The 13,797-nt window shown below is 58.6% G+C and overlaps 1 protein-coding gene across 8 annotated transcripts in view; it reads left to right on the top strand.

The window, feature by feature from the left end:
* The first annotated feature begins 1,657 nt into the window (after positions 1–1,657).
* TNS1 (tensin 1) overlaps positions 1,658–13,797 on the top strand; it is a 198,720-nt gene continuing 186,580 nt past the window's right edge. For 5 of the 8 annotated variants that reach the window (XM_013061545.2, XM_013061546.2, XM_013061543.2 and 2 more), the window contains exon 1: positions 1,658–1,810. In XM_013061545.2, the coding sequence (XP_012916999.2) occupies positions 1,715–1,810 (96 nt within the window). In that variant the 5' untranslated portion in view covers positions 1,658–1,714. The remainder of the gene's footprint in view (positions 1,811–13,797) is intronic. The other 3 variants (XM_013061548.2, XM_013061547.2, XM_013061549.2) reach the window with 2 other exon arrangements.

Below are 13,797 nucleotides of genomic sequence, written 5' to 3'. Positions count from 1 at the left end.
GGGGAGGGAGGTTGTGGAGATTGCCTGACTTCCAGGGAGGAGGAAGGCCCCTGTGCATGTCTGTTGGAGGGAGGGTGATGTTGGGCCCCTTGCTTGGGGGATTGTGAGGGACTGAGAACCCTCCTGTCTGTCTTACCCCCTCTCTAGCCACATACCGGAGGGGACCTCTTCCTTCTCTTTCACTGTGTTTCTACCCGTCCCCCCTGAAGCGCTGCCCGCCCACTGCCTGTCTCCTGGGGGGGATCTGAAGTGGGGAGGGGGCAGGGGTCTGAGAAGTCTGCTGGAGTAGGGGAGAGCTTGGGACAGGGGTGTGGGGAAGGGGGCAGGGAGAAGGCATTGCCAAGAAAAAGGCCCCAGATGGTCCCAAGGAAGCCTGGCTGGGCAGTGCAGGCCGTGGGCCCTGCGGGAGGGGTCCCTAGCTCCCTGCTCTGGTGGCTTGTTGCTGTGGAGGCCCTTATAGGGCTCTGCTAGCATGCCACACCCCCTGGCCTTTTTCTTTCCGGGCTTGGCTGGCTGGCTGGCTGCCCTCCCTTTTTCTCTGCAGTAGTGGGCTGGGAACAAAGCTCATGGCTGCCGGTCCACCTCTCTGTTTTCTGGCCCTCTGGTCTGTCTGTCTCCGCTCTTGTGTCTCTGTGGCTGTATCTCTTTCCTTCCCTCCTGTGTCTTGCACCTCCTTCTCACTTCTCTTTTTTTCCCTCTCCCTAGTTCCAGGGGCACAGGATGGTCACCTCAGACAAGATTCCAAGAGGAGCAGTCCTCAGCTCACATCTGAGGACGGCAGGGGCCTAGAAGGGTCCCCCGCTCCGGGGGCAGGCATGGGGCAGGACAGAAAGTAAAAACCCCCAGTGGTGCGCCTGAACCCTGAGCAGAAGGTTCAGCCATAGCTCCGCTCTCATCCAGGCGAGCTGGTTCAGCCCCGGAGGCAGGGTCTCTTCCAGTCTGGGTGGGTTCTGGATGCTCAGAGCACACTCACTCTCTGACTTGGCTGGAGAGAGCTCAGGCAGAGGAGGCTGAGAGTGGCCAGGATCAGAGGGTGGTGGTGAGTGGGGACAGCTGGCTTAGGCTGTGCTTAGCGTCCCCCATGTGCACGCCCCAGCTCATGGATGTTCTGCCGGTCCTGGAAGCCGGTGGCGTCCCTGGAAGTTAATCACATTATGCTCTGGGGAGCAATATGGGATTGGAGAGAGGTCTGGAGGGAATCCACGCACGCACGCACGCTCGCTCACACACTCACTGCAGCTTGGAGCGCAATGCTGCCGCCGCCCAGGCTCCCAGCGCCGCCGCACCCTGCTCGCAGGTGGACTCCTGGCGCCTGGCACCGCCTCGGCCCGGTCCGGACCCGCCTCTCCTGCACCGCCCCGCCGGCCGCCCAAGTTGCCGGGGTGCTCGTGCCCGCCCCTCAGCCCGCCCGTGAAGCAGGCGGGTCAGAGGGAACCGCAGGACCAAGTCCCGGAGGGGGGAAGAGCCCAGCAGCGGCCCGCGCCTCCCACAGGGGCTTTCCGGGAGATGGAGCCCCGTCGGGACGGCTCCTCCGGCTAGTAGGGGGCCGGACACTCGGGCTGCTCCCGCGGGGCTGGGGCTCCCGGACACCCCCCCCCCCCCCGGGGCCGGGCTCTCGCCTTCCTCCTCTTCCCACTCCAACTCAAGCGCCCGGAGCGGCCGGTCCTCGCCCCAGACCCTTGCGCCCGCCAGAGGCGCCCACCCTGGGGTCACCATGACTCGGCTGAGCTGGTGCTTCTCCTGCGTGATCCGATGGGGCAAGTACTTCTTCACCTGCCTGCTACCCCTGCGCTTCTGCCTCCGCAGCCAGGTAAAAGCCCTCCGCCTCTCCTGGGACCTGTCCTCCCCAACCCCCGCCCCCACCCCCGCGCCCCCCTCCCCCCGGCACTCCCCAGTCCGTGGTCTCCTCTGCGGCCGATGTGTGGCCCTCCTACCATCAGGGACACGCCGTCTTGACCCTCGTCAGCCTGGCTTTCATCAGAGTCTGGGGACTCCCGCGGATGCATGAGGGAGGAGTGGCTGCCCCTCCCCCGCGCATCTGGAGTTTGGGTCAGAAGTCGGAAGGATAGTACTGAAGTCTGAAGTCTATGGGGATCTGGGCACAAAGGAGTGTTTCTAAGCGTTTTCAGCATCCCAAGTTTCTGTGGGAAGGGAGGACGAATTCCTGGACTAAGAGGACCCAGAGTTGAGGCTGGGGAATAGCGCAGTGAGATGGAAGTGGGGGCTGAAGGGGCTGGTGGTCTCAAGAGGAATTTCCCAGAGGGTGGAGGAACCAGGGAACTGGGCAGGGAGAGGACGAGGGCAGGAGGCAGTAGCTGGGGAGGAGTGTGGAGGGGTCTTGGGGACCAGACCACAGTGCTATGGGTCTGTGGGTGGGCGTGTCCTGGGGGATGTCTCTCTGTCTTTCACAGGGATGCCCCAGAGAAGTTCCTTGATGGTGCCTTCAGGGTGTGTTTGCTTGTGTGTATGTGTGTGTGTGTGTGTGTGTTTAAGGGGGGAGGTTGGGGAGAGGGTGGAGGTGGGGTCATAGCTAGCCCGCAGAGTAGGGAACTGGAAAATCTGTGGGTAACCTTAAATTCTCCCCTGGAGGGGCAGACACAACCCCAAGACCATGACCATTAGCCCTTAGATGCTTCCCCTCCAGTGAGGGGAAGGATTTTGGGGGCTAGGGTTCCTGAACAGGGAACTGGTTTTATCCGTTGTGCATTTTTTTGGGGAACCCGCAGGGTCACTGTCACACTGGGGGAGAGGGGCTCAGTACAGTTTTCTGATTCAGAGTGCTGGATCCAGAGCCTGTCTGCCTGGCTTTGGATTCTGGCTCTCGCATTTACTAGCTGTGGACCTTGGGCAAGTCGCTGAATCTGGCTGTATCTTCATTTTCACACGTGTCAAATGGAGATAATGAAACTGTCTTCCCCACTGGGTTGTTGTGAGGATTAAACGAGGCAATACATTTAAGATGTTTACCAAAGTACCTATTCCATAGTAGGTGTTCAATAAAAATTAGGGATGTTATCTTGATGATTACTGTGCCTTTCCAGCACAGGTCTCCTTCCTTGTAGACCTCCAGACAGGCTGGGACTGGGGTATGTGGGGATGGAGGGATTTCTCCTGGTATCCACTCTCTCCATCGTATGGGATTGAACGTTCAGCTCCTCCTCCCAGGTGCTGCCCCTGGGCCTCAGTTTCCCTCTCTGTCACTCCGCAGTGGGGAAAGGTGCCAGCAGGCTTCCACCCCAGTCACCCAAAGTGTGCTTTGAAATCTTCTAGCAAAATGCACTGTCCCCAGTGATTGGCTGGGAGGCAGGCGCTGCAGCTGTGGAGCACGGGGCCGGAGCCCCATCCACGGTCCAGCGGGCTCTGAGTTCACATGCTGCGGAGTCGGGTTTTCCCATTTGGGAAAAGGCAGCCTACAACGGGAAATGGCCAGCCAGGACCAGGTCAGTTGGACCCCGGGGTGCTTAGCAATCCCCCCAGTCCTCTTTTGCAGAGGGTGCAAACTCAGTCCTCATTCGGAGGGTGACCCAAACTCCTCCTGGGCCAGGGTCTGAGCGGGGCACTGGGGGTGAGGGGGTGGATGAGCAGCTGCCCCCTCGCCTCCGGTCAACCTCTGAGGGCCAAAGTCATGCGGAAATTAGAGCTGGGGGGAAAGATCAAGATGACCCACTAGAGCCCTGGGAATGATTTTATTAAAAATTGTTGGGATTGGGCCCAGACTCTGTCCCCACCTAGGGCGCTGATGGAGGAGAGGTTAGGGGAAGGGGATGTGAGTGATGCTCCTTCCTGTGACTGCTAGGGAACATGAGGCCCAGGCAGGGCCCAGTTGGAACCTCACCTTCTGTTTCAGGGAGCAACCTGATTTTTGGAATGCAAGGGGATGACCTCCAGCTCTTACTAGAGGGGTGGTGGGCATGGGGGCAAGGGGCAAGATCTCCCCAGCCCAGCGGGTGCCTCGGTAAGCTTTGGGATGGATGCCTCAGGCTACGGGCTGATGTGTCTGTCCCAGGCCCAGCTTGGCGAATGGAGTGTAGGTGGGACTTCAGCCCCCACTGACCCCTGGCACCCTGTGCAGTGGTACGTGGAGGCATGCTAGGATTCTAGCACCGTAGAACTCAAAAGCCGAGTGTGTATGGGGCTGGGAAGCAGGGCGAGGAGGCCTAGCTTACTGGAAAGGAGGCTCTCTGGCAGCGCAGGCCAGACCCCGTGCTCACCCAGACTTTAGGCCCTTAGAGGTTGCCAGTCTGAGGCTTTTCTCTTCTTGTAGGCTCTTCGGGAGCCATGAAGAAGCCGGTCAGTCTTACCCCAAACCCTGTCCCGGGCTTCCCTCTTTCTTCCCCTGACACCTTCCACCCAAGCCAGACCTGGGCCTGGGTAATGGACCCTAGCTGCGGAGCTGCAGCGCCAGCCCTTGGATCAGCAGTGGGAGGAGAGCTAACACATCACCGCCCCAGCAGACCCCAACGCCTCGTCCCTGGGGGGCTATATTGTGGTGATAGGAGCAGCAGAAACATTCTCAGTCCCCCACGAGAATGTTGAGTCAGTCACCCACCCTAGCTGTGTGACTCTGAGCGGCTTGCCGAACCTCTCTGTACCTCAGCTTCTGCATCTGTAAAATGAGAGCTGGTCGGAGCCTTCACCGGATGCTACAATGAAGTGCCTGAATAATTAGGATTGATCTCTCCTGAGGCAAGGGGTAGAGCAGTACTGTCTAAGGGACCAAAGGGTATAGAGTGGCCGAGTGCTGGGTGTCGATGTCCTGCGTGTCCCTGGCTGTCAGACTCCGTAGCCGGGCATTGGAGAGGAACCCCAGAGCCAGCAGTGCCCCCACCTATTTGACAGGAGGCATCTGGGACCGACTGGGAGGAAAGCTGTGGTGTGAGCAGCCCCTGCGTGGAGGGCAGTGGGCGGCAGGTTTGGCAGGAAGCTGGAAGCATGACTCCGGGCTCACAGGGGCTGCATGGCAGGCCACTGGGGAGATGTGCAGGGCCTAGGAACCATGAGATTGGGACTGTGTTCCCGACCAGTTCTGTGACCTCCCTCCTCTGCTGTGTTGCCGTCTGTTTGATGAGGGGGCTGGGTCAGATAAGCTGCACCCCAAAGGCCAGACTCTCCCAGTGGACATGTTTAATTCGGCAAGCAGAATTTTTTTTTAAGCCAACATTTCAAAATTTGGGTTTTTTGTGCATATCTTGTATGAAAGATTTTATATGATAATTTAGATTTGGGACCTTTTGACAGATTAAAGGATCTGGTGGTCTTTTGTCAGATGTCCCTGATGCCACAGTGGCTGCTGTCACTGAGGAGTCCATGTCCTCTTTAGCTGGGGCTGCCCTCTTGAGATCCCCAGAGACCCCTTCCTTGCCCACTCCTCCCATTTAACTTGTGTCGGGCCCCTGAAGGCTCTGACCATCACCTTCCTCATCGCCCTGACTGTGACTGCTGGCTGAGCCTGAGACTCTTTCCACCTCCCATGTTCTTGACCTTCAGCTTCTGTGCTAGTGGTGACAGAGACAAGGCTCTTTACCACCGCAGGAGATGGGCTGGATGACAGGAAGAACTTTCTGATGGATGAGTGTCGAGGGATAGGAAGAGTGGACTGGAGGGACCTGGGGCCTCAGCCTGGGAACTTGGGGCCATCACAAAAAGTGAACCTGGCAGGGGCCCAGAGGCCATCAGCTTGGTCATTCCGCAGGTGAGGAAACGTCAGGGGTGTCACAAAGACCCTGAGCTTCATTCCCGCCCTCGCTCATCCATCCCTCTGTGCCAGCTCAGTCCCCCTGTGACCACACGACAGCCCCAGAGCCTGCAGAGCGGCTACTGCTGGCTGCTGGGTCTGGATCTGGAGGGCATCTAGCAGGTAGGGTTCTGCGTGTAGATGGCGGAGCAGAGTGGAACTCAAACCTGGCAACGACAGTGGGGAGGCAGTGGGGGTGGCAGGGCACAGGGTGGAGGCGGGTTCTGAGGCTTCTGGGATCCCAGCCCAGAAAATCCGGCCAACCCACTGGCATGTCCCTGAGGTCTGCTGCAGACAAGACCCTGGTCCAAGCCCAAGGTGGAGAATCCCAGGCTGAGCAGTATTATCTGGCCCCCCTGTGAGTCCTTGGCCTGAGAGAGCCCAGAAGCCAGGGGGTGGCAGGAAGAGACGGTGCTGAAGCTGGGTGGGTGTCACAGTTGTGTGCAAACATGCACAGGCAGGACTGCCCGAGGCCCGTCCAAGGGGGTCAGAGGGGGAGAGAAGCAAGGTTTAGGAAGCAGACAGTAGATGCTAATGGGAGGAAAATAGCTTAGGACCCACTGACTGATAGAGCGACTCATTCATTCTTCAGCCGCGTCTGGTACCTGCAGTATGCCAGGCTTTGGGGACATAAGACACAGGGCATGTCCTTGGCCAAGGAATGCTCCCCTTGTGTGTGTGTGGGGAGGGGACACCAGGCTGTGAAGGATGAAGAGTGGGTGATAAACCAGAAATGGGGTCATTACGGAGTTAGAGATGCCTCAGGTGACAGAATGTAACATTCAACAGGGTGGTTAGGTAGCAGGAACGACTTCCTTACGGCAAGAGGTTCAGATCCAAGAGAGACCCCTGCAGGCTTGGAAAAGAGGGATGGGGACATTCTGGGAGAGGGTCCTTCCAGGGGGACCCCCAGCATGAGGGTCCTCTGCAGCCTAAGGGGATTGGGGAAGAGCTGGCTTGAGGTCTGCGGGGCTGCTTTGGGCTTTGTGGGAGACCCGACAAGCTGGTGTCACTGTGACTCGGTCTTCAGGCTTGTTTTCCGGCATTTCTGGGAAGCTGCAAGGTGATTTCTCAGAACTTCTGAGATAGCTGCCGGGAGGCGTGTCTAGCGATGCCAGCAGCAAAGGGTGGTGGGAGCAGGCAGGGGGTACGGGTGGACCAGGGTGCTGGGATGTCAGGATGTAGCTGGCTGGGCCCTCTGAGCTGTGGGAAGGCTGGAAGGGCTGGTGGCTGGGGCTGGGCTCTGAAGGGCCTCCTGAAAGCTGGTCCTTCTTGCTTGCCCTTGGCTCCAGTCTGTGGAGGGTGGGAAGGTTCTTGGGGGTGTCTGTCTGAGGACGCCCCCAGCGGTGGTCACAGGACCAGCTATGCGTGGAAATCTGGTGCGCTCAGTGTCGGCCAAACCATCAGTGAGCCCCAGCAGGCCTGGTAGGGAGCTCACTTGCAGCTCTGTAGTTCTGCAGAAGGACCTGGAGAGACTTGGAGAAGGGGTTCCTTCCCTGATTCCTCACTCTGTCTCCTTGTCAAGAACAAAGACTCTGAACTCAGGCATCTGCTCTAGCAAGGACCAGAATCAGACACCTTGCTTCGGTGTCCTCCCCTGACTTCTCAGAATCCCCAAAAGATAGAGTGTCAGTCCCTTGTGCAGTGCACAACCTGCATTTCTGCACATGGTAGCCTTCCCCTGGATGAAGTGTGAAGGGATCCCTCTCTTTCTGGAGTTAGGCAGGTAAATGTCTCAGTTGGACTGGGAGCCCATACACCTGGCTGGACAGGTCTGGCTGAGGGGAGAGGCCAGTTGTAGGGACCGAACCCTTGGGTTGTGCCATGGTGTTGACAGAGGGTGGCAAGGGCATGTGTTTGGGTGAAGTGGGGGAGAGAGTCAGGGGATACAGAAGGCTTTGTGCATGCCAGGGGCACGCATGGCACACTCGTGTATGTGCAGGGGAGCCAATCGAGGGGACTTCCTTGCCAGATGACTCAATCTAGAAAAGTGGTCTCAGAGTGCCTAGTCTAGGTGGGGCCCTGTCCTCGGTGCTCTGCGTGTTTATGTGAGTTGGACTGTGTGTCCTGGTGTATGTGTCTGCAGAAGGGGGTGGGGCTGAGTCCTCTTTCCCTCCCCTGGAAGGAGAGGGAAAAAGCAGAATGGGTGATTCACCAGCCCCACCCACCCTCACTTGGTCCAGCCTTGGCCAGAGCTCAAAGAGGAAAGTCTTTGGGGGGAAGGTGGGGGTGGGGGTGGGGGGGATCAAGACAACAGGGGCTGGAGCCGATTTTGCTGCATTCCCTTGCAGTGCTCCCCGGGAATACATTTCTATTCCGTACCCTACTTTTTACCCCTCTCTGGACCCCAAACTCTCACCCCTGAGCTAAGGTGGGAGTGAGGGGAGGGGAGGGCTGGAGGGGAAGGGGAACCCCGTGGGGGAGAAGCAGGCAAAATGGTGGGAGGTGAAAACTGGGCCCAGGGAGGGGGAGCAGGGGGGGTGGGGGAGGAAGTGGGGAAATGCAAACCAAATGTTGGCCCAGGCTACAGTCAAGAAAAACAGACTCTTGCAGGAGCCCGGAGCGGGGCTCCCTTTAGGAAGGGCAGGAAGGGCTGGGACAGATGTTTGGAGAAAAGAAAGAAAGAAGGGGGGAAAAAAAAAGTAGGAAAAAAATTGGAATGAAATCCACAGCCTGGGGGTAGGGCCATTCTCCCACAGTCTTGGGCCTGGTTTTTCTTGCGTTAGGGCCTGTTGCTGAGTGTGTTCCCAGGGCAGGGGAACTGGGACTTCAGACTTTAGGTCTGGAGGGCAGGAGGGCCTGCATCTGTTCTCAAGAGATGGGATGGGGCCGGGGAACCCCAGGATGTACAGATTGTGTCTGTCTGTTCATCAGGGGCCTGGGGACAGGGAGGGGGGCTCTGCAGTGAGGACCGCCAGCCTCAGATCAGAAGGCAGGAGCCCTGGTGGCTCATAGGGCCGCGTGTGTGTGTGTGTGTGTGTGTGTGTGTGTGTGTGTGTGTGTGTGTGTGAGGTGGGGGTGGGGGCGCAGGGTGGACAGGATGGTGATGGCCTGGCGGGGAGCTGTCTCCAGTAGCTGTCCCTTTGCCTTGTCTTGTCTCCTTCACCACCCCCCCTCCGCCCCCCTACAAAGCAGGGCTTCTGACCCCCAAGCCACCAGCAGCAGAGCCTGGGAGGAGGGAGGAGACAGGAGGCTGCGACGAGGGGGTGGAGTGGGGGGAGGAGGCAAGGAGGGAGGGTGAGCTGGAGCAGGCAGGGTGAGAGGCCCAGCAGATGCTGGCTGGAGTAGCGGCAGACTCCGTCTCAGAGCTGCCTTCTGCCTGCTCCGCGGGGGCGGTGAGCTCAGGGGGGCCGTGAGCAGGCTCCAGGCTGGGCCCGAGGGACGGCACCCGCCGAAGATGACGTGGATCTGTCTGTCCTGCATGCTCTGGGTAGGTCCGGCTGTTCCAGTTGGGAGGTCGTGGGTCTCCCCCCACCCACACACCTTCCATCTTAGGCTGAGGCTGAGAGCCAGCGTGGGGGAGTGTTGGTAGTGAAGGTGGAGGGCCTCTCTGCCTCTTGCGGACTGACAGAAGGACAGACAGACTAGAGCGGGCCCTCAGCCGGGGTCCTTCCCCATCAGCAGAGACCTCGGCCCTGGTTCCACTGGTTAGGACATACCCCCTCAGCCCCTCTCTTGAGTCCGGGAGCTGTCGTAGAAGGAAGCCATCCAGAAGTTTGTTTCTTTTTGGAACCTCTCCTTGGCCGCCCCCGCACCCTGCCACACTGTGGGGAAAACACTCTACGCCCTCGGGGGGGCTCAGCCCAGGCCAGAGGAGGTGGCCACGCTGGGGGCCTAGGGAATGGGAGACACTGACCTAACGAATGAAGCCTGAGGAAGCCTGGCTGTGGAGAGTTCTGCTCGGATCCCATCACTTTTATCCCTTCTAGACTCACTGTCAGCTTCTACCCGCTGCTGCCGCTTCCTTTCTAGGCCTCCCATCCTTACCAAGACCCTCCTGCCTCTCTCCCCTCCTGCCTCTCCCTTGTTGTGTCCCCCACTTCTCCCCACTTAGGGAGGTGTGTGTTGGGGTGAGGGTGCCGGATGGTGGGCAGACAGGGTTGGAGGGCCACATGATGAGGTTAAAAGTCTCCTGGGAGGGAGGGGGGCTGAGAGAGTCCTGACTGCCATGGGAGGGGTGGGGGGAGGGGCAGGAGACACCCCCCCCCCCCTTCCTCAGAGGGGTGAAGGCATGCACGGGGTCAGGAGGGCGAGGAAGTCATCCCTGGCTGAGGTTCATGTGGGTCTCCATGAGACTGATGGCTGGTTGCAGAGGGAGGGGGCTTTGGGCCCAGGATCCAGATGTGGCCTTTCCTGCCCCTTTCCCTGTTCCGGCCAGTCCCCAGGCATGCCCAGGCTGGGGACAGCTGTGGGAGATCAGATGGGGGCAGCCAGGTGTCCTTGGGGCAGAGAGGGGAAGGGTGGAGAGGGGGCTGGAATAGGGGGGTTTGGGTGGAGCTCGGGTGCAGGGGTGGGTTAGAACAGTCGATGGAGAGAGCCTGGAACGCCCTGCACAGAGGCTACACCAGTGATTTTTCTGGGCTGGTGTTAACATCTGTAGAATGGGAGCCTTGGCCAAGTTCATCACTCTAGGCCCTTCCAGCTCCTAGGACCAGCTCTGGAAGGCCTGCCTACAGGGCTGAGGATTGAGGTGGGGAGCAGGGGAGCCCTGCAGTGGCCCACATGGCTGTTAGGTTTCCAGGGGTGACAGGCTGCTGTGGATGGAGGAAGGGCCACTTCTGCTCAGAGGTCGTGGGAGAAGTACTTCACCTGGGCAGGCCTCAGTTTCCCCGCGGGTGAAATGAGGGTAGTGAAGGGCAGTTGCTGAGAGGTAGGCAGCAGTGCCCTGTGGACCTTCCTGCCCTTTCTGAGAGCTGGGAGAAGGTGATGGTGACCAAAGGCAGGAGTGGATACTGCCACTTTGGGGCCTCTGAGCCCTTTTCCTGCCCTCTCTCCTGGTCCCTTCCCAGCTCTGCCCTTCCCGGCCCTGTGGGCCAGCCCAGTGGGTGCTCGTCTGTGGGAACAGGGAGAGCCAGTGAGAGTGGGCTGGGCAGAGGGGATGGCCATTGCCGGGGGGCTGGAGTCTGGGGAAGTGTGGGGTGGACAAGGCACAGTTCTGGCCGTGTCAGAACTCTTGGCGCCCCTTCCCTCACAGTGGCTCCCCTCCCGCCCCCCACAGCTCTACCAGCAACCTTCCTCTCTTCCTGGTGGGACTTGGGTGTATGTTTGTGGCAGGCAATGGAGGGGTAGATGGCCCGGTGAGGAGAGGGAGCACAGAGGCCCTGGAGACCTCGCCAAGGGGCAGCTGGTGGCAGGAAGTGTGCAGACTCTGACACCAGATGAGGCTAGCTTAAAATCTTAGTTCCAGTATTTACCAGATGGGCCTTGGGTAAAACAGTTTCCTTCGTGAGACTCCGTTTCCTGGTCTGTGAAGTGGGAATAATAAAGCACACCTTGCATGACTGGGATGAGCACAGAGATAATGTATGTCGAAAGATCGAGTGTCCAGGCACACAGTAGGTGCTCAGTAGATGCTCATCCTCCCCCCACTCCAAAACCTCCTACCTGCCTCGTGGGATGCTCTGAACCCCTGTCTGCTGTGTGAGAAGATCTCCCTGGGAGGGCTGTGGTGCGATGGGGCCCCACCTCTGAGGCTTGTGACCACCCTGGGACCGCCCAGCTATCCTGAGGCCAACAACTAGCTGGGTCTTCCGCCTCAGGGAGGTAAACTGAGGCATGGAATGAAAGAGATAGGTCTTGTGCCCTCATGTATGTGCATGCTTGTCTATGCGGACGGAGATGAGGACAGGTGCTTTCTCTGGGCAGCAGTGTATCTGTGGTGCACGGTTTTCATGAGCTCAAGGAATAAAAATCATTTATTAGTGGAGGAGCGAGGCTACATGTTATGCATAACTTGATTTTCTCATCAGATGCTCCTGTTATTACATATTCAGGGAGGGTTTATTTAGAAAATAATTACATGCCCATTCACTGAGGCTTTTTGGGCTTGTGCTGATGGGGTTGGAGCTGCAGGTCTTGACCCTTCCAGAAGGGCTTGCTCTCCTCTCTGGAACTGGGAAGGTGTGTATTGAGGTGCTGGGGCTGAAGGAGTCCACAGAGGGCCCCGGGTGGTCGGGGGAGGGCAAGCCCCTGCCTTGAGCAAGCCCCGTGGCCTCTGGCTGGTCACTCGACTTTTCTGGACCTCACAGATGCGGAGAAAGTATTCTCAGAGGCCCTTTCCAGCTGCAGACAATGAGCGTTCTCTTTTCTGGAGCTGGTGTTCTTCCCAGAGCTAAGCGCGCGGTTTGGTTCAGAAGGATCAAGAATCCTCACGAGCCCACAGATTCTCGGTGTGTGTTTTCTGCCACAGAGACCCCCAGTTTGAACTCTTGGTTCTGAACCCGCTGTTTCTGGAGTGTTGTCCACTTCTGAGGACCGTGCCGCCCCCGTCCCCCGCCTTCCGGGCCTCCTGATAAGTGGGGCTTGGAACCTAGGCTGGGCTACACAAGACTGACTGGGGTCTGAAAGAAAACCGTCCTTTTGCAAAGCTTTCCAGAATGACGTCTGAGGCATGAAGTCAGGGACAAGTACCTCACTGTTTCTCTGCAGTGGTCAGAGGAAGGGCAGTGGGCTGGCTTTGATCCCAGCCTGCTACTTGCTAGCTGCAAGACCTTAGGCAAGTAGCTTCATGTTCGTGTGCCTTGGTTTCCCCACCTGTCTAGAGGGTCGTTGGGTTTTAAATGAGCGAATGGGTGCCTACATTTAGAATAGCGGCTTTCACACAGTCAGGGCTCAAGAAATGTTAGCTCTTACTGTCTGTTGGCCTGTGTTCAGAGCCCTTGGCAAGCTAGAGCAGAAGGAGAGCGGGGTTCTCCTGGTCCCCCATCAAGGGCTTTCCATTCTGGGAATCCTCCTGGGCAGGGTGGGTGGGGTGCGTGTGAGTGGGGCCAGGAGAATCAGGAGAAGGATGAGAAGGCGGAGAACAGTCAGGGCCTTCTCCTGCTGGCAGCGGGCACGAAGGTCTGAGCATGGCCTCTGGGGCCAGCCTGCCTGGATACCACGTGTTAGCTGGGTGCCCAGGTGAGCTACTTTGCCTCTCTGTGCCTTCCTTGGGTACAGTTACTTGACTTCAACAGTTTCGTTTGAAGCTCAGTGTGATTCTATACGTCCTGAAGGGCCGGGACGACAGTTCCAGTTTCCAGCCACGGTGAAGGGCACCCACAAAGGGGAAGGAGCCCGCCCAAGGCCCACATGGCTTCTGGGTTCAGTGTTCCTAGACAGAGAAGGGTAGGGGCTGGCGCTCTGGGTTGGGGGTGTGGGGGTTGGGGGTAGCAGCCGGTGTCGGGAAAGCGTTGTGTGCAACAGAGAAACCATCCAGTCACTGGGCCGCGTGGGCACCCCCACCGCCGGTCTGTCCATCGTACGGGTGGTTATGGGTGCCTACTTTCTTCAAGAAGCTTCAGATCTTGGACTAAAGATTACAATAAGGTGGGTGTTGCCAAGAGGGAAGCTGCGGGGGTAGGTAAGGGGGACCTCACCTGGACTGGAGGAGGGGGAGGTATTGCGGAAGGTGAACTTCAATGTAGGGGTGAAGCTGAGAGCTTAGAAGTCCAGGTGCAGCAGGTAAGGATAACTGTGGGTGGACGGGACTGGGGAAACTGCCAGGAGGTATTTGGGCAGAGGGACACTGAGGACAGAACTGTTGGGGCTTCTGGCCCATTGTCAGAGACATGGGAGTGCGGTGCTAGGGACTTGGGACCCTGCCTCTGAGAGGCTTGGATTTGAACCTCTGTTCCACCTTGCCCTTCCCGTGTGTCCAGAGCAGGTTCCTCAGGCTCCTCGTCACATGAGGGGTCGGTGAGGGAACCTGTGGCAGCCTCTTGCTGTAGCACCAGCGCATGCCTGGGGATCAGCCCATCGCATGTCTGAGCCCTGCCACCTACCCCAGGAGACCACTCACTTTAGGGCACAAGAAAGGACCCGGGACTGGCTGCTCAGGCATGTGGGGATGGTGTTTGTGAGGT

The sequence above is a fragment of the Mustela putorius genome, unplaced genomic scaffold (assembly GCF_011764305.1).
Source record: "Mustela putorius furo isolate JIRA1106 unplaced genomic scaffold, ASM1176430v1.1 tig00000275_pilon_pilon_pilon, whole genome shotgun sequence".
NCBI classification, from domain to species: Eukaryota; Metazoa; Chordata; class Mammalia; order Carnivora; family Mustelidae; genus Mustela; species Mustela putorius.
The sequence above is the reverse complement of the archived record's forward strand: the minus strand, read 5'-3'. Positions and strand labels throughout refer to the sequence as shown.